This window comes from Chanos chanos, chromosome 9 (genome assembly GCF_902362185.1).
Source record: "Chanos chanos chromosome 9, fChaCha1.1, whole genome shotgun sequence".
NCBI classification, from domain to species: Eukaryota; Metazoa; Chordata; class Actinopteri; order Gonorynchiformes; family Chanidae; genus Chanos; species Chanos chanos.
The window spans coordinates 13,843,169-13,863,829 of NC_044503.1; the positions used below are offsets into that span (position 1 = coordinate 13,843,169).

The 20,661-nt window shown below is 39.6% G+C and overlaps 2 protein-coding genes across 2 annotated transcripts; both read right to left on the reverse strand.

The window, feature by feature from the left end:
• Positions 1–6,885: 6,885 nt before the first annotated feature.
• On the reverse strand, positions 6,886–9,477 carry rbm15 (RNA binding motif protein 15). The gene has a single exon (XM_030784563.1). It carries the CDS (start codon positions 9,451–9,453, stop codon positions 6,886–6,888), a length of 2,568 nt encoding a protein of 855 aa, XP_030640423.1. The 5' UTR covers positions 9,454–9,477.
• Positions 9,478–13,019: 3,542 nt separating this feature from the next.
• Positions 13,020–20,174, reverse strand: alx3 (ALX homeobox 3). Its single transcript, XM_030785065.1, has 4 exons — positions 19,829–20,174; positions 14,532–14,806; positions 13,833–13,958; positions 13,020–13,394 (listed from the first exon to the last, which is right to left on the reverse strand). The coding sequence occupies exons 1-4, from the start codon at positions 20,172–20,174 to the stop codon at positions 13,020–13,022; spliced, it is 1,122 nt and encodes a 373-aa protein (XP_030640925.1).
• Between the last annotated feature and the right edge of the window lie 487 nt (positions 20,175–20,661).

Genomic DNA, 20,661 nt, shown 5'->3' on the forward strand with positions numbered 1-20,661 from the left:
TGTTAGACATTTGTGCAGATTTTTTTTCAAGTTTTTCAGTAGTGCACAATTCCCAAAAAATGTTCCTAGTATCTGAAATAAAGGATGCAGAGAGTTTGCCTTCCTTTTCTTGAATCATGTTAACTATGTCCCATAGACTGTGAAATATGGTAAGAATACGGTCAATTTTCTTGGCAGGTATCTGTATAAGATAAGAGGTTGAACCATCATACATTATTTCTCCAGTTAGATATGTATGTATGGTGTGACATATTCTGTACAGGAGAGAAAAACAACACATGGTTGAGGAGAAAAGTATTTTATTTAAAATATCACAAATAAATGTATACATTATTGTTTTAGGTGTAAATTACGAGGAATTTTACATCAAAGCGCAAAGAAAACAAGACTAAAAATTACGTGTGAACAGATTTTAAATCATCAGCCAATTCCATGTTGTCAGAATACAGATTTACAGCAAGAAAACCTGGGAATACTTTTAATGGCCTGGGAATACTGTTCAGAAATCGCTTTTATAATGTTGCTATCTGGTACAAATAAGTGTGGTTGACAAAATGGAGCAAAACCGAAAATTCAAATGAAGCCATGACGCAGTACTTACAGTGGTGGAGCACGGACAATCATGTGTCCCAGCAGTCAGCTCCAACAGACAACCTTATCATCCAGGTCTACAAACCAAAAGAGAGACATACGGTACAGTTCAGTATTTAATCAGATCACTGACTTGCTGCACACGCTGTTCACAGAGACAGAATTCAGCGTCATACAGTTTTGTAGTGACAGAGAAACAACTCTCTAAAATCTCTAAATGCACAGATCACCAACGGTTATATAATATATACTCTGATGAAAGCAATTTCACGTTTACAGTGTCCATTTCCAATGAGGACAGGCATTTTCATGTAAAATATACTAAATTACTCTCTCTCTCTCTCCCTCCCTCTCCTCTGGCTTGCGTTATTTTTACAATGTATTTTGAGTTAGTAATGAGGTTTAACACACAGTGTGTCAAATGAGAACTAAAATCCCTAATTCACAGAGCAGTTCTCTCACCTTTGGGTCCCTGAGGCCTTTAGGCAAACCAGCAACCATCACGTTAACCAAGATGTCAACCTATAGCTGATGTAAGACACTGAGAAAAACACCATACATCAGATTAAGGGGGAATAGGGTTATGTGCCCCATTCACTGGTTTTCCATTATTCCTCATTCTCTCAGTGCCGCTAGCAATAGTAACCCCCTGCTGACAGAAACGGGTGCTAAGGAAAACATGTGCTGAACATACAGGCTTGATAAACTCTTTTAACGGATGTGTTTTACTTACACAGAGTACCACAGCTTATGATATGGCAAGTGCGAAAAAGGTGTTGAAGAGCTTCTCAACAGCTGTAGCCTTTTTAGTACAGAGCAAATTATAGGTTATTATGGCTGACTGCCAAAAAAATAAATAAATAAATAAAAAGATACCATGTTTAAAGTCATTAAAAATTTTGAAAACTAAGCAAGGTGATTTATTGTGATTGCCTCACCATTGGCGTTGCATAACCTCAGTGAGATGACTTACAGTGCTGTGGTTAGCTTAAAATAAAAGGAGCGGATGGGAACTATAAATAAGAGCATTAAGTTGAGTACTTCAGGATAAGGGTTTTACCTACTCTCCCTGTTCTGACTGCCCAAATTATTTAATACTGCCCTGGAACAACATTTAACGGTGCCCATGACTGAAAACAATGATAAATACTAAGCCTTCATGACCAAATATAATTAGAGCATAATAATAAGCAAGATATACTCTGTATTATATGAGTACTGACAATTACTGAGAGTCAGCATTATATTTTTGCACACCTGTTTAGCCTTGGATCCTACAACAGATGGCAATAATTTTTTAATTAATTATGCCATTCTAAAAACAACTTACAATTTTTCCTCACAATGTGCTCTTCTGGGTTAATTTGCTTACAATTAATAACATGACATCTGAGTGACCTACAATGAAAACATGAGCATCTTGGAGGAAACAGTCCATTGCATCTGACAGGGGGACAGACCTTAAGGATATGAGGCGGCATGTATGTAACAGTAAGGCCTATGTATGTTTGTGCCATGAGTTAGTAAAAAAGTATAAATATATATGGTATATATACTACTGAATAGTATATTCAAGGTAAAAGAAACAAAAGAATTTTGAAAAATAACAGTGGAAGCCTGCCCTGTGAAAGTATAACCAGACAAAAATGAATAAATATGTACACTAAGTAAGATATACTGCTTTCCAACCTTTAGAAAGTTCCAACCTTTCAATCACTGTGGTTTCAGGGCGCTCCAGTACTGTAAGGGTCATTAAGAGAGAGATTTGACCATTTATTCACATTTAAAAAAAAATAAAATCATGCTTCTTAATTTTCAATGATTTGTCAGTAGGTGATGGAGTAACCTGTCTTTTTCTCAATCCAGAGTTAGTCAGATCCCTAAATTCCTAAATTCACCTTGCCTTGAATTAGGCCTCACGTTTGTTAGCAAGCTGTGTTATTTAACAACAGACCAAAAAACTACATTATTGTTCAATATAAAGGCTCAGGACCTTTAAAATGAACGACAAATAGGTCAGGTTCTATAAATAAATGTAACAGACTTAAACACACTGCAACTCAAAATCTTACTTACTCAAATCCAAACCTCCTCGAGACCCAGCAACCATTAATTTCAAGCAACTGAAGTGGATTAATTCCAGGTTACATTTGCCTGGCAGCATAGCGTTGCAAAACAGCATTAATTTGGAAATATGGCCCCATTTTGATCCAATAGTTGGACAGCAGAATCTTAAGAGATTAAGGTCAGATGCACAATTGAAAAGAATGTGTGGAAATCTGGTTTGAGTGAGAGGATGGTGATGTTAGCACAAGCAATTAATTGGGGCACTCTGAGTCCTATTTTTTTTGCATAATGGAAAAATGCATAGCTTTCAGGAATCAATTCAGTAGAGTGCATCTGAGTTGCTTCTCTTCGGCGCTGCCACTCGGGACACGTATTTAAATGTAATTGTAATTATCTATAATGTACATTACACAAGTATATGTTAATACACATTTCGATTCAAGACACCATGAAAGGGATTACTGACCTGCACCAAAATGGCCCATGGAGGAATCATGGCCCTTACTCACCAATATCCTGTTCTGAATGTATTGATTTGGTATCACTAGGCAGACATGAGCAGCACTCTCCCTGCTGACAGAGGGAATTGTGTGGTGTCAAGGTGGAGGAGAACGCCTCTCGTCAGCAGCAGCTTCTCTGCATGGACACTCCCCGGTATGTTAGCTTGTGTGGAAGTCAAAGGGAAGTGCAGTGTGGGTGGCGATACTTGCTCAGAACTTCTTCATGAAATGATGTTCAACTGACAAATGATCATCTTGTTGAGGTTTCAAATTTTAGTCACAAAAAAGAAAAGCAAAGAAAAAAAAAGGAAAAGAACCAAATTCCTTTCAGACTGAATAGCACCCAATTACCTCGAAGTGTTGACTTGTGTTTTGAGTGTTTCTTTGCTGAGAATTTCATCTTTCTGGCATGTGAAATGCTGGGTAATGCTAGGAGTAAATGTGCTGAGATTCTAAAGCGGTCACAGTAGCTGTAGGAGGTGTTGCCTTCCAATTTCTCCAGAGCACAGGGAGGGAGGGGGTGTCGCAAAAGGTCAAAAATGAACAGATATAAACGCAACGAAACAGGTAAACCAAAACTCCTAGCACTGCTTTGGGGAAATCCTCTTCACCACTTTTCAACTGTGAACAAAAAAAAGTGAATAAATAATAAAATCATGAAGAAACCAAGGGATGAAATAAACAAACATTTGATCCGGTGGACTGGAAAACATTCAAATCAGGTTCACTTCTCAGTCGAGACAAATGTGCAGATGACTGTACAGGCAAAAGGTGACGGCAGCAGCCTAAAAAATGTGGCTAGTTCCCCACAGAGGCATCTCAGCAGCTTGGCATGGGGAAATTCAGACCAAATCTTGTGAGTTGAGCAAAACCAGCTGCACATCTGAGGATAAAATCTCAACGGGGGGGGAGAATGAGTACAGAGATGCACAGCCTTGCAACGTGCATAATCACATCCACTGACAGTGTTCAGCGGCAAAGCCGAACACCGACAATTTGGAGGCCGTGCGGGGCCTCTTCGGTGGAGGAACAAGTGCTGTGCACACTGGACACTGGTTTTGGGAACAACGGGGGCCATTAATGCTTTTTGTGAAATTCCTGGAATGAAGGCTGGCAAACACTGATCATCAACACTGATCAACAAACATGCTTTCCCTCGCTTCCACTGGCAACTCCTTCCTGGAGAGCAAACAAGTGAGCATTTTTTTTCCCTTTCATGTGCAGAGACAAACTCGCAAGAGCTCCTTCCGAAAACACAACCGTGAAAAGTGAAGTGGTTTTCCTCAATTCAATTCCACGGAATAAACATATCGGCCCCCAAATGAAACAATTTATTGAAACCGAAATAAAATCAATCAATCGCTGAAGCACTTTTGTGTGTGTATGTGTGTCAACAGCTACTTCATAGCTGTGCAAAGATGTGCAAATGATGATTTCCTCTCTTTTTCCATCAAGAAAGAAGGATCAAACAGCACACGAGTGTCAATTTTTTTCCATTTAAACAGGGGAATTGTAAGCACAGAAGCAAATACATAACTCTGAAGCTGCCCTCTTAGTGAAATGCACAAACATTAAAATGGAAAGCTTTTGGTGCCTCTGCATCCACATGGCTTCTGTATATGGTTAAACAATCTCTGTTGTTTCCAGCCAGTGGAAGTCCACGGTTGAGAAGGTCCTTATCCTGTACACTTTCTTGAAGTGATGAAGTCCAATTATAAATTACAAATCAAACTGCTTTCGATGCATTTAAACTCACATAACCAATCTTTTCTAAAAACACAATTTAGTGTACTAATGTTAAATTACAAACTGGTAATAATAATATAATTTCAAAATGCACAACAGAGAAGATGATACCAGCTACTCATGGGTAATTAATCAAAGGTTAAATTTAACAAAAAGGGGGGGAAAAAACTTTTAAAAAGAACAATTTTTAGATGATAAAATGAACCCCTTCCATATCTATTTTCTAAAATCAAAACACAATAAGTGAAATATTTATCATGACTCAAAGAGGACTACTTGGTAATGTCACAGAATATTGTTTAAGTATCACTGGTTTTTACAGTTTGACCTCTTATGTTACTTTATCAGTTGTGACTAGGAGTATTTTGTATCTCAGCACCCATAAAAAAAAAAAACTGAAAATCATAATAATAAAAACACCCTCAAACGTCTACAACCCCGGCACATGTTACTCTATTTTCCGTCTTCTTTAGAAAAAAAAAATTGACAAGCCAATTCAATAAGTTATCTCAAAATACAAAAAAACTCTGCAGTGGGGGCTACAGTACATAACAGACCACCCGTGATATCACCCCTTCATTCAGCAAATGGTGTGGATTTCTCTACCAAACATGGCCACTCCTTCTTCTTTAGCCAGCTATTACAGATATTGTGACATAACAAATCCATATGACAAATCATGGGCAAAAGGTGGAACTTTAGAGAAGTGTTTGTAAATTGCCTCATAGAAATTTCCTATTACAGACCAGAAACTCACATCAATAAACCCTTGAGCTTCAGAATTATATCAAATACAATCACCACCTGCTGTTTATGGGAAAAACAGATTTGTATGCTTCCATATGACACTTGTAAGCTGCAGGGCCATATTCCGTACAGAGAACCCTGGACCATTTTCACTTTGGAATGCTAAAGTATTTAGCTGTTTTCACTATCAGCATGTTCTAAAAGTAGACTGATGGTACTGAGTATGACTGCAAGAATTTCTACAATGGAAAAAAAAAAAACATCCTGTTTTAACCATGAGTATGTTGAACACAAGAACTTGCATGTTTTCAGTAGTGTAGTCACATTTAAACATCTCCATCTAGATGTTGACTGGACTAGTAGTTTAGCCATCAGCTGAGTCAAAACCCATTGGTCTGTATGTGAGAGCATAGAAGAAAATCGAAGAAAATCGTGGCCGTCTCTCACGTTCAACATGCTCCAACGGCTCAAACGCACTCACCCTTACACGCTCTCGTATGGCAGGGGCTGACTATAACCTCTTTCAAGTGGTTTTTTTTTTTTTTCAGTCTGAGCAAATGACACTTAAAAACTCCTTCTGAGGACTCAAAAGCTAATATATTAACAAAGAGAACAGCATGGAGACATCTCACCACAGTTAACATGCAAATTTTTGTGAACAACTCTGACCATTGTAAGGGTGCTCCATAAACAAAAACTGAACAATAACGCAACTATAACTTCATTCAAAACTGCTTGTCACTGATTGTAGCTTTTCTACCTTAAAAAAAGGCAGTAAAACCTGCACAAACCCAACTAATGTTTTACAGAGGTAAGGGCTACAGAGCCAAAAAAACAAAACAAAACAAAACAAAACAAAAGATGTAGTGATTATTTATGGCACAGCACTTTGACATGTCTCCATACACTTGTTTCTTCAAAATTTAAATATCTATCAAGTACTACTCACTCTGAATGTGTTAACCCATCCTGAACACAAAAATGACTCAGCTGTGGGAAAAGCGTTTGTTTAGAGCTAACTCCTGAACGTTTCCAAAGACTATCAGTCTACTGTGCTATCAGACAGGATATTGTGTTTCTGGTACAACAATGGGCAGAACAGACAGTGACACTTTTCCCCAAACCCCTGTTTAACGATTGTAGGTAATATTGAGGCTGAACAGAGCATGCAACAGTGACACAGATTCTTTTTTGTTTTTGTTTTTTTTAACAATACAAATTTGAGTTCTGATTGTTAAGATGCTCCCCGAACAATGATCATGACAAGGTAGTCGTCTTCAGATTTGGCAAAAGCTTTCGCTGACGGATCTAAGAACTGCTGAGAGAAATCACAGGGAGGGAACGCGTGAAGGACGCCCGTGTTGTCCTTATCGCGGCTACCGCCTACAGGTAAGCTGATGACACCAGCTGCCTGTTTTTGCTTTAGGTAGGACACCAGGTTGCGTAGTGGACGCTGGGTTGACGAAGCTGGGTCTGATGATGACAACAAATCCTCGGAGCTGCCCGGTACTGCCAAAAGAATTGCGTATCCGCCTGGGCCCGCGACTTTGATGCGCCGTGACACTTCATCCATCTTGGGCTGGTCCAGGCGAAGGCGCTGAGTGATCCTAAGTTGAGCAACTTTGTTGCCGGTGCTGCCGTCAATGAGCAGGCTCACGGCCACGCCCAGGTCTCCCTCCAGCAGGTGCATGCTAGCCGGGAAGTTGCTGTTCTTTAGCAGCAGCATACCCTGCCAGGCCATACTTAGCTTTCCGCCCACCTCTTGCTTGGACAACTGACTGCCTTTGGAGACCCCCTGATCAGAGCGGTCTTTCTTTGAAGGAGCCTTTCCACCGTCTCCTGCTTTGCGTCTGCGTTCCGTTGTTGGTCCATTTCCGGTGCTGGACTCTGAGAGGCTGCTGCTGCTCTTGAGGCGTTTTTCGGCAGGGCCTCTTTCCAGACTTCCGCGCCTTTCTCGAGCTGGGGAGCCTCGGTCCTGCCTTTGGGGACGTTCTGAGTCACTGAAGCGTCCATCTTGGCTGCTCCCGCCAGGACTGCCCTCCAGAGAGGGTTGCCGGCGATGACGGGCCGCCCATTCGCTGCTACTGTCGGGCGAGCACTCCAAGTGCCGTCCGTCCTCCTGGATCCGCCGTTTGCGCGTGGGGTCTCTGCCTGGCAGCTCCCGTTCCAACGACCACGGCTCCCGTGGCCGTCTCTCACGTTCAACATGCTCCAACGGCTCAAACGCACTCACCCTCACACGCTCTCGTATGGCAGGGGTTGGCCATTCAGCTCCAGGGTACAGTTCTCGTTCTCGGAAATGCAGCGGCGGTGGAGTCCTCTCCCTAACCCTGATGGTTTCAGGAGTGGCGCGATGAACAAATGACTCGGCCACAATGTCGTAGTGTGGCAGAGGGAGGGGCTGGAGGAACTGCTGCTGGTAGCGATACTCTGTGTCGGCAAAGTCCACCCTCAGTCGTCTCTCTGGGCCCCCGAGAGGAAAACCACGCATGTGTGTGCAGGCTGCTTGGGCAGCATCTAAGCTCTCATACTGAATATAGGCCCATGTGTCCCCTTTTCTGTAGTCAATAGTCCTAATAGTGCCAAAGCGGTCAAATTCCCTTGCCAGTGCAGCTAAGGGAACCCAAGGTCCAAGACCCCCAACCCAGAGGCGTGTTGTGGGGGTTGCCTTACCATAACCAATTTTAATGGGGTTCCGCCCCACTACTTTGCCAGACATACTGATCTTAGCTCTGTGGGCCATGTCCAGGTTCTCAAATTTGAGAAACCCATACGTACTGCTTTGGCCCCTCGTGGGTCTTTTAATGTCCACCTCAGTAATGACCCCAAATCTATCAAAAGCTCTCCGAAGATCACTTTCAGTGACAGTGATATCCAGGTTACCCAGAAACAATGTCCTGTTGGCCCTCTGGTCGTCCTCTGGAGAGATGAAATCCTCTTCACGGAATGCAGCTCGCTCAGCAATATAAGCCGGGCGCGCTCGGGATTCATAAAACGCAAACTCTCTTTCCCTTTCAAGTTCTCTTGGTAAGGGAGGAGGTGGAGGAGGCGGGAGACGGCCAAGGGCTAACTGCTGTAGCCTGTAGTCCCTGTAACCAAGTGCTGTTGGAGACAACGGTCTCTGGGTATGCAAATGTCTGTGACCCACTACTGCAGCAAAATGATCCTTCTCCACAGGAGAACGACTTCTCCTCCTATTAAGATATACAGCTTCAATTTTCAAAGGACGATCATAAAGTACTAACCTGCCGCGGGCATGTTTGGCAGCCCTGGCATCGTCCGGCCGCCTGAAGTTCACAAATGCTATTCTTTCGTCATTTACGCGGCTAATTTTAACACTCACGTCACCGAATTTTTTGAATTCATGAAACAGTCCATCTTCTATTTCCTCGTCGCTTAATTGGGTTCCCAGTTCACTAATTTTAAGGGTTTTGTACTCACTTTCATTTGCAGGGAGTGGAACTCGCTGATCTCCGCGAGAATTAGTCCTAGCTGCTGGCTCGAGAGGCAAATTTGAGTTATGATTCTTGCTGGAGCTGGCAACTGGATTAGTATAATTATGATTATTCCCAGTCCGACTAGAAACATGACCATCAAAATCCCGGCCATCTCTTTTTTCACCGAGTAAACTCCTTCTTGCAGAGCCCCCCTCGCACTTGGATGAGCCGTTGCCATTATTGCTTCCACTAGAAATCGAGATAACTCCCATTTTTTTGCTAGTTGGGTGGCTTCCTCCCCTGTCTCGGACGTCGTCCAAAGCCCTTGAACGTTTTTTCACGGGTGAACGTTCTTTTCCTTTCATAGTAGATGCCTTGTTGCTCAGCGACTCCCTCAGATGTTACAGATAAGCTATGTACGATTTATTAATACATTAATTTAAAGAAATGATCATTTCAACTCAGTATGCCTGCAGCAAAACAACTGCAGACGCCATCTTGTCAAATTCCTCATCGACCCGCCCTAAACACGCAGTTGGTCAGAATAACTAGAGGAAATTACGTCTATTGGTTATCGTGCATGTCATTCATTGTAATTCTAAGGGGCGAGCCCAAAGTCGAATTCCGCCATGTTGGCTCTTATCACCAAATGTTTACCAAGTCGAATTACACACCATATATTAACATGATTAAATGACATTGCAATTTCTCAGCGTCTCCAAAATTGCCCAAAAATAATGTTGTTATGGTACACAATTATTACTGATATACCAACACAACAATACAATATCCCAAGGTATTTGTTTAAACTAAATTGAGATATATTACATCGGTTCTGAAACACTGGTGGGTTCTTTTTGCATGTTAATAATGACATTCGGGATGAATGGATCAGGTTGTACCAAATTTAACAAAGTATGTAGATGAATGCAATGCCGTTTCTAAGCGCACTAAGCGGATCCCAGTCCAAATAAATAATATATCCGTGGTTTTCCAGTAAATTGTCCACATTATTACCAACAGATGGCGACGTCTGAACACAAATGTTTTCACGGTCTCGAACCAGCCAATCGGGTGACTGTAGAACAAAATAAAGAGGTTATTTTAACTGCGCCATTCTATTATTATCATTGCAATATTTGATATTAAATTTACTGTAATTAAATCAAACGAACTCAGTGTTGCCATGAAGAGATTAAATTCTGACAGTTTTTGCACGAGAGAGGTCGAGAACTTTATGAGAACCTACAAAAATCACTTGTGCCTTTGGACTCAGTCGAACAAATTTGGCTGGGCAGTCTTCAAAAGTAAAATATTTTTTTTTGTTTTTGTTTTTTGTTTTTTGTTTTATTTTGTTTTGTTTTGTTTTAATTTGTTGTTGTTGTTGCACTCTACTGTGTTCCTGAAGTAAACTTGATGCTGTTTATTTAATCTCCAGATGCTCGAATCACTATCAGATATTGCTTGAGGTATAAATTCAGCAAGATGCATAGCATAATCAGAAGATGACATGTTGAGAACAATGCATTGTATGCAAGGACTAACCTCTGATAATGATTAATCATTCTTCCTGTGCACTGGACCTCCCTGTATTCTCTTTAAGGTGCTCATTTCTGGTGACGATTTCCTGTTGAAGTCCTTCTTTACATTATCTATTTATCTCACTCACTTAATCTGGGACTTAATCAGTATGCATGTAGTTGGAGCATGTCCTGTTGTCTCAAAGGACCAAGCTGGAATTCAGAACTGTGGGTGTGGAAAGTGTTTCTGATGGGGTTAGCTCTCCCCCTCTATTGGAACCACATGTCAGCTTGCACAAACCGCCTACAGTCCACGATACTGGCAGCTAATGTGTTCCAGCATGGCTGTCATGCTGAACATGGAAAAGAGAAGAGTGGTAACGAATACTTGCCCCAAAGCGTAGACCTGGCCCTGCTCGATGAGTCGGGAAAATGAAAGCAGCTTTGAAAAGGCCTGTTGCTGCAGCCGGTCAGCTTTTATTCATCACTAAAAAAAGTTACATCTTCTGCATTATGAGAATTACACAGATTGTCATGAAAGACCAAGATGACAGGACTGGCATCTAGTGATTAGTTCCAGATGAAGCTATCCCATGCAACAGTTCATACCAGGCTCTACCAAAGCTGATGTACCTCTATAATATACTTGCTTGTACCATTGGACCTATATATGGAATGTTTATCAAATAAGTTAGCAATTCTTTCTCTTTGTGTGATTAGAATGAAGGAATTCTAAGGAGACAAGGCAGAGACACTGAAATCTGAATATAGTATTTCTCATATTGTACATTTAGGTTTAAAAGCAGGACAATCCATCAGCAATGATGTCTGCAGTGATGTTGACCACAAAAATTGTTCCACAGTTTCTTTAGCGGCCAACACAGTGTATGCATGTTTTTAAGAAGTACTGTTAACATTGTTTATAAAACAAAAAAACATCCAAATACTTTCAGTACAAGTTAAATCATTACTCGTTGAGCTTTTGGCTCATTCTTAAGGCCAGATGTGTGCTGTAGAAAGCAGTTTCATTGCATATGGCAGCAAGGTCATTGAGGCCCTGGAAATGCATCATCAATACTTGGGGAGTGAAGTTTTGTGGTTGCTTGGTTTCTCTCTCATTAATAGGGCTGCCAGTTGTTGGTGATGCATGAGGTGGCATCCAACAACTTTTTGAACATGACCCAGTCCCTAGCACTATACAAAAAAAATCTGTCTACACAGTTTTTGACTGAATTGTTTGTGTAAAACTATACTGTCTTATCCTTCTTCATGATACTTTGTTTTTCTATTTATACTGCAGACTATAAAAGTTCCTGTGGATGAAAATGAGAACAGTATCAAAGATCATATCCCTGACACAGTTAGTGCCAAAAAAGTGGTGCAGTTACTGGATGAATACATTTTCAGAATTAGACAGTTCTACTGTAAAATAAAATGCCAATTCTACATTAAACATTACAAGATCCCAAATTCTGCACAGAACTATATCTTGTTTGTTTGTTTGTTTGTTTGCTAGCTTTTGTTTTATTTATTTATTTTTTTTAATTATGAAATCATCTTAAGAATATTTTTAAGTAATATGATCAGTTGATAAATGAGGTATCTTGTTCTGTGACACAGTGATGACCAGTGGTAAGGCAGAGTGAAAGTGATGTCATACCCAGAAAAGCTGTTCATACAGTTGTTCATCTTAGTTGGTTAAAGGACTGTTCTTCTGTTCTGTGTGGTATTACTCTGTAGTGTTAGCTGTGACTTTGAATATGTGCAGTAGTTGTATCAGATTAATGTGTGGGTATTTGAATTTTCATATGACACAGAAATTAAGAAACAAAGATTTGCGTCAGTTTAGTTTTAAATAAATTTGTAATGTGTTTAAAATAAACAAAACAAGAAAACATCAAGTTATTTATTAATTGTCATACTCAGGAACATGTCAAACTTACAGGGAAAATAAGCAATAAACATTTGCATAATTAAATAAAACCGTTTACTTATTCTTTGTTCATAGCAATGTTTATAATTGAGTTCACATATGAAGGAAACTCCTATGTCCACAAACTCAAGCCCTGCAGTTACTTCCAAATATAAACCAATAAGAACTAAATTTTAAAAATCACTATTTCAATGTTTCTGAAACTTATAATGCTGCAAAAGGCTCACATAAAAAACTGTTTGCTGAACAGCACATCCTCACACACTGCTATCTGGATTGTAAAATTTATAGAAAAACAAGCATAATGTCTGTTGATTGTATGTGTGTGTGTGTGTGTGTGTGTGTGTGTGTGTGTGTGTGCGCGCGTGTGTTTGTGTGTGTGTGTGTGTGCGCGTGTGTGTGCACGCGCACATGTGTGGACATTGCATACAAGTTCAAAAGTCCTATTGCTTTAGGGCTCAGTCCATTCAAACTGTGGTCATGTGGGCCAGGAGAGAAGACTCCCAGGATCTTTTGTTTTCATGCGAAGCGCAACCAGACTGGATGGTTTGTATTCAGAATCAGGGTTTGCCTCAAAGGAGTGAGCCCCCAGACCTCCGGGAAAGCTGTGCAGAGAGTAGAGCCCGTTGATGCTCGGGTGGTGTGGGTGATGGTGGTGATGATGGTGATGATGATGATGATGTGGATGGCTGGGCGAAGCCGACATGCTCATGAATCCAGGTAGGTTGCCGTGAGGATGGGAATACGGCGTCATGCAGGAGGAAGACATGTTCTCAGCACCCAAGACACAGGCCCCACCCATACCCCCTCCACCTCCAGAACTTGCTCCACCCGGCCAGAGGTTATTCTGCATCTGTGGAGCCGGAAGACAAGACAGAAGTAAGTAGTGGAGGTAAAATCCATAGCTGCAGCACTGGCAGAATCCAAAGCATGGCAAGATGGAAGTGAAGTAACAGTGAAGAAAAATCTTTCATAAGATGTACAGTGTGTAATACTCCTCTTTAGCGCGTAAAGTGATAAACTAACATAATGACAAATACTCTCACATCATATATGTTCAAATCATTATTTTATGTTCTCTTATGGGTGACAAACTGTGTTTGTGTATTTCAACAATCATGTTAAAGATCACTACAGAGCTGCAGGACTTTAGAAACCTAATGGTGTGTAAGTGAAATTTGGTAAGAAGTTTTTCATTTTCTCCTTTCAGAAGCATTATAATAATGTAATAAACATGTAATGATGCATGGTTAGGCATGGTTCTTGTTTCTACATATGTGTGAGCGTGTACCTGATATGTATTTGACCAAGGGAAGAGCGAGATATCATATGTGGCTGCAAAGTTGTTTCGCACCTCCTGCATCTTCCCGTAGCGTTCCCGTTTCCTCCACTTCGCTCGCCTGTTCTGGAACCACACCTGAAAAAGGACAAGTAACGATGATCAAAGCACTACCTTTTTTTTTTTTTTACCACATTTACTCCTAATTTAGTGTGTCCATTTCCCTATGCTACTGTGAGTTGCACGACCTGTACGCCAGTGTAGGTGGGTGAAGAGTTGTACATTTTCACTTGTGCACATATCTCCATGGAAACATTGCATATGTGAAGGCCCAATCTATTTCCATGGATTAGCCTGCAAATATTCAGGCGTCTCACTCACGCTAGGAGTGTGATGATGGGGATGGTACCCTGTCTGTCTAACAGACCACAGTAAATTGTGTTCCTAACGACGCCAGCCAATAGTAATGCTGAGATCTAAACTCAGAACCTCAGTGTTGGGACATTTCTACCTTGATATGACAGATATTGCTTATGACAAAACAGATCCTGTCAACCTCAAAAAAGTAAGGCTTTGCTGCCTGTTCAACTCAAAAGTTACACTCAGTTCTAATTTGGGTTAGTTTACAGATATCAGCAAACTAAAATAATGTAATAACTAGGGAGATACACACAATGGAGTAAACAGGATGTTTTAAGGATAGGATAATACCTGCACCCGGGCTTCAGTCAATTCAGTCCTCAGGGCAAGCTGTTCCCGGGCATACACATCCGGGTAGTGCGTCTTCTGGAAGACCTTCTCCAGTTCTTCCAACTGGAAGGTGCTGAAGGTGGTGCGATTGCGCCGCTTCTTGTTTTTTCCTGACAGGTCAATGGAGTCTGCGATGGAATCTCCTGGGAGTCCATTGGATGATTCATTCAGCTTCCCACAGCACTCAGGGTCCAACACTGAATAACTCAACTGCTTGGGCAGAGACTTCTCACTGGCTAAGAGCAGAACAGAAAGCAACAGTGAATCATTCTGTCAACGCCAACAGTGTAGGCAGAGGTTGCCCCAAAGTACTCTATATAGGTCAGTTTGGTGCTTTACTGCCCAAGGGATAAAGTTAGCATTTGGACTAAAGAAAGCTTGCTGTAGATGAGTAATTAGAGGTAACTTCTAACTTGAGCATATGAACGGCTTGCAGTCAAAAGATTAAACTTAACTTTGTGTGCCATCTTAATAAGTTGTCTGAAAACATAATTGAACTATTATGGACCATTTATATGACCTACAATGTGTTTACACAAGGCATTCTTTCAGTTCATTAGCTCTGTAAGGCAGGTAGCAAATTTTCCTGAACAAATGTTAGTGTAATCATTCTCAAAGACACAACAGTAACAAAGGGAGTTAATTAATAGAAAAATAACATTGCTTCATTTTACAGAAACCCAGGCAATATTGATCAAAGAACAATTGACTAATATTCATCAATAAAGAAAAGTAAGGTGGGCCCAATACAATGTTTGACAGTTATTTAAGAGTTTAATATAAGAGCTGTCAATCCAGTTTGTAAAAACAAAGAGAATTAACTTTGCTTGAACCAAATTGTGTGAATGCTGGCTCAGTCAGCTTAAACAGAAAGCAAACTGGAGTTTGGGAAAGTGGGTGAGACAGTATAGTGCAATTCAGGTATAGCAAATTTATTCATTCAAAAGAGAATTTGTTTTGCTTGCTTCGTATGTTATCGGCACTGTGGTTTAGCCACTAAATGGAGAGTTCATCCATCTCAATGCATTATTCTATGTGCAATGATCTTCATCAGAAGATGCATGTGTGAAACACATCATCCAAATTCTGAAGCACACCATAAATTCATTTAGGTCGTTAATGCTGAGGATGCTGATCAGTATATTTTACTTTTTCAGTGATAATTCCTCTCAGACCAGTTACAGCCATATCAACTCATAGAAGTATTCCGGTCTGAAAATAATGTCTGTAAAAAAGAAACCTATTCATTCTTTTATCCCCATACCTCAACCAATCAATGTCTCCTAACTGGTTTTATACTTGCTCTCTCATTTTAGATCCATAATTAGTTTAGTAATTGTTTTAGCATTTCAGATCCTTTCATAAATGTATGAAAGCATTTGCAGATCTTATATTATTAATATTTACAGAGAAGATAAATAAATAAAATAACATACATTTGCATAGGGGGTTGTTTCTCTGGACTGTTAGAATGAATTTAATATACTGCATGCCAAACAGGATATAACCAGGCAAGCCTGGCTTTACACAGGAGATATAAGTCAGTTGTGGAGGAGGAAGCAGGGTTAGAGTAAACTGAACTTTCCCATGTTGAGTCTTGGTTCTGCGACTCACAAATAGAGCTGTGGGTGAGAATGAATGGCTCAGTTCAACCAAGTGATAGAAATGTTTCCATTTAGCATGACAAATAAACCTAAAATAAATAAAAATTTGCAGATCATCTGTGAAAAAGCTCAGTCATATAATTTTGCTGCTCAATATTAAATAGCACTAAGGAAAAGGAAAATGTGTTGCATACATACATGCATAGATGCATACATACATGCATACATACATACATACATACATACATACATGCGTATGTACATGCATACATACATACAAGAATTATTATTACCATTATTATTTTTAAATTAGGAGATCCTTACACATGATTAGGTGAAACACTGAAGTGGGTGGGGCCAAGAAATAGCATTGTGATAACAGTTGTGAAAGAAAGATAGGATGGTCACTGTAGTTTGTTAGCCCAGATCGTTTGGTAAGGAAAATGCTTTAGAAACAATATTCCCTATGCTAGACAAAATATAAACAACTGCTCCTTTCTTAGTCTGGCTTTCTCCATCGGGAGATCTTTTGCGGAAAGAAGTGACTCCAATAATTACAAACAAATCCTTGTGTGGAGCACATAAATATCAGAGGTAAAGGTCTTCTCTGTTTGAATGTGCTAATTATTTTTACTGATAAACTTGAACAAACTTGCGTTTAGGACACCAGTGCACACAGTTCTTCATAGTCAAGGTCCCAGCACAATCAGTTGTTTGTAGTTCTATGGGATGCTATGGAATTGGAATTCACATGTTAACACTGATATTAATAATTTATTATTCTAGGGTCATAAAAGAGCAATTACCCTTCAAGTACCCTTTCTGTCAGATCTTACTGGAAACTGGACACAACTAGCAGAAATTAAATAAACATAAGCATAAAAAGAACATTTTAAATTTGGCCTTGTCCCACACAGAGGCATTTTTTCGTCATGCCAAAATAATTTTAAAGTTCATTTTATGATGACCTTCGAATGCAGTTTTTTTTTTTTTTTAATTTCGAATGGTCAGAGGTCAAAATGTTTTCTACTGTCGAAGCTAAAAATACTTGATGCAATTTTAGAAAATGAAGACGTCAAAGATGTCATAGCGTGCAGGTTCTCACAGTCTCCTCTCTTTTTGACAGTGTTTGTCTGTCATACGTAATATGATACGTGTAAACTGAAATGAATACTATCTAGTGCACCAAAACTTTTTCCTGACTGAAAAGAATGTAAAATCATGCAGACGTAAATCCTCTCACTGTGCGATGCCACTGTATCGACCTAAGCCACGTAAGCAAACACGGGTATTTTTCCGCTTTGAGTAGACTAATGGATTGATTTATGTGAGTTCTACTTAGTCTGCAAGGGACACACACTGGAATAATCTCAAATGAAAACAGAGGTGTCCCGTGCCTGGCTTTGAAAGTAAAAACATCAACCTTTCCCCCTACACTGAACAAAATAATTAGTGCTGTATTCTGGATGACATATTTAGACACTTGAATAAGGCAGCAGGTTGGGTATAACTGCCTTAAGCACCAATATTTGTTACATGAGATATTTGCACTTGAAATATTTTGAAGCTCCCCCACTTACAAGTCTGGGTGTATTAAAAAATTCCTAATGTCGAACAAAAATCCCTTATTTGTCAGTTTGAGTCTGATTCGATTTATTGGTAAAGCGAACATTTTGTTTTGTTTTGCTTTTTCTTTCAATCGGTTTCAACCACACGCACGTCATTTTTGTGTTGAGCGCACTAGATCTATTTTGAAATGTTGTATGACGTTTTGTCAAAGCAAAGGACCTGAGAAATTCAAGGGCCTCTGCACTAAGGCGCCACAGATTTCAAAACAGTAAGTGACTTCAGTATGTTACTGTGGATATTGCAATCAGTCCTTTTATCAGAATTTATGTCTACGACGGATATACTTTTGAAAGATTGAAACATAATCACCAAGCTGGGCTATGGTGATTATGGATATAAATCTTTAAAAAAAAAAAGTTCGAACTATGGTGTGATTTTTTAAATATGTAAATAAATAAATAAAATAAATTAATTAACAATACGCACGTTGGCCGTTCTAATATAAATATTAGGCCAAAACATCGCTTGTAATTTCCCTTTCAATCTCCACCGAAACCACCTCAGGTTTTTCTGTTTATAGGATTTTATGTATTTTCTTCAGATAAATCGAATTTAACGATAGACCTCGAAGCACCAAGGACGGTTACCAAGAACTTTTATCGTTTACTTCTTCTAATTTATTTGTGAAGTAATGAATACATGGAAATGCGTCTTGTCACGACTAATCAGTCAAAACTAAGTATTTTATATCAGCTGTAGGCCTACTTCTATCCCGCATCAAAAGTCTACACATTTCCAACACGTGAACCAATTGTGTGAATATATTTGATGAGTTAACTGTAACCTTTCCAGAAATAAGATTTTCTTTGTATTTACAATGTCTACAAAGCAATACATGCTAAAATTTCTGTTGAAAAAAATAACAACCATATTGTCCTTTAAAGCATGCATTGACATAATAGAAAGTTACTTAGCCAAATTAAAAACGTTACAAGCACTCTTTAGGTATTGCCAGCAACTCTGTTACGATATTTAGTTCGTCACTCGTAATTACACATGTAGCAGATGTGTTCCACGTCACTGAGCAAAGTTATAACGTAGTTATAAATGTATGTAGAAATAAGGACACATATTAGTGACGCGTAATGTGTGATAAAAATTTAAACTGTACAAGAAAGCACTCCACTGCAGCATAGCAATTTACGTCAGTTGTTTTAAGACTGGAAACACAATATAGGTTTGTTTTCTTGTAAACAGAAAAACCACCATAACAGCCTCTCAGATTTAACCTTTGTGAAAATACAGTGATATTATATTAGTGTGGCAAGCATTTGTCGCCTCGCTCTCGCTAAACCTCAATGGACGCGACTCGTCAAAAAATGTGTTCACGGCCTGCAAGCCCCTTGTAGCAAAGCAAATTGCAAAGCAAAAGCGTAGCCTGTGTCAGCCTATTATGAAATACCGATTTATGCAAAAAGCAAATGTACAAATGTAAGTTGTTACCATATTACATATTTTATTTAACGCTTCATTTTGATTGGTAGATCTATTTAATGAGAAGTATGTCAGACAAGTTGCCGACATAGGCTGCTTCAAAAACGTTTGACATTACACGTACGGTTCATTTTTAGCTGTCTTTCATTAGCAAAAACATACTTGGGTCGTTCGATCCTGTTGTACTGCAGTGTCTTACACTGTGGCACTCTAAATTGCGGGTAATAATGTGACTAATTTTATTTGCACGGACCGGGATTTTCCAGTTTACTGAAACTCAGTACTGACATGTAGGCTATAACGTTTTAAGCCTGTATGATGAACTTAAGTCATGCTGATATGTTGATGACTTGTTTAAGTTTTTTTTTTTTTCGAGATGTCGTGAAATTTCTTATCGTAGTCATGTTGATTTCAACACTATAGCCCTAATGTGCGCTATTATTATTATTATTATTATTATTATTATTATTATTATTATTATTATCGCTGTTGTTGTGACAGTTGTCCTCATCTTTGGACATCAAATGCGCAACCAGTACTTCACTTTTAAGTAGATGACGAGGTATAACTTCTTAGAATTTTATAACTTACCATCAGAATTGTCCTCAAAAAACTGGGTCTTCCCGCCAACAGATATGTTTTTTTGGTCCTCTGCTACATTTTCCACGTATTCACTGCGCTTTCCAGGTGAAGTGCGTGAATTCGTTGCAGGAACGCCATGCGTAAAGTCCGTGTGACCGTCAGAAAAGCGTCCCACGTTCGGTGGGTTGAAAAAGTCACCCCGCAAACCGAGTCGGTGTGGGATAGAAAGGTGCTGACCCTTATGGAGCTCATCACAGGCGAAGAAAGAAGCTGAACTATGCTCCAGATTCGGGGAATTTTCCGGTGTTGTCCTGTTTGGCGGAGTGGAGAAAGACAAACAACTTTCAGTCTCCATCGCCCCCGTCCAGCGTTCAGATTGAAGAGCAGGGTCCTATTAACAGTGAAAACGTTTGTGTGAGAGAACGAGGAAGAAAGTCTTTTTTTTCGCTGCTCCGCTTCAAGTGGGTGGGATTTGAGAGATCAGAAACAAAGACCCGTGAAACAAGGGGGACGAAGACAGCAGTCTGATTTAATCCGCCAAGAATTCAATCACGTGTGGCTCCTGTCAGTCCAATTAACTATTTAATTCCTACTTGTTTTTTTGGTTAGTGAGGTAAAGCGATTATAAAAAGTTTAGACAAGCAATGACAAAATATGACTTTTATTGGTCATACGGGCTTTTAAGCCTCTAATACCGTGCAATGTATGGTGAAATTTACCATAGAATCGAGAGAGTTATTCATTTAGATTCTCAAAACCAATACAGAGAACATTATAAATGATAGATTTGTTTTAAACGAGAGAAAATGGAAAACATGAGTAGGCGGTCAGAGTCAGGCATT

Excerpts from the sequence above, each read along its gene's own strand:
- alx3 (XM_030785065.1), bottom strand. The coding sequence starts at position 20,174 with ATGGAGACTGAAAGTTGTTTGTCTTTCTCCACTCCGCCAAACAGGACA. Across the intron at positions 13,959-14,531 it reads TGACTGAAGCCCGGGTGCAG|GTGTGGTTCCAGAACAGGCG; the intron begins GTATTATCCTAT and ends GTCCTTTTTCAG. Across the intron at positions 13,395-13,832 it reads CTTGGTCAAATACATATCAG|ATGCAGAATAACCTCTGGCC; the intron begins GTACACGCTCAC and ends CCGGCTCCACAG.
- rbm15 (XM_030784563.1), bottom strand. The coding sequence starts at position 9,453 with ATGAAAGGAAAAGAACGTTCACCCGTGAAAAAACGTTCAAGGGCTTTG.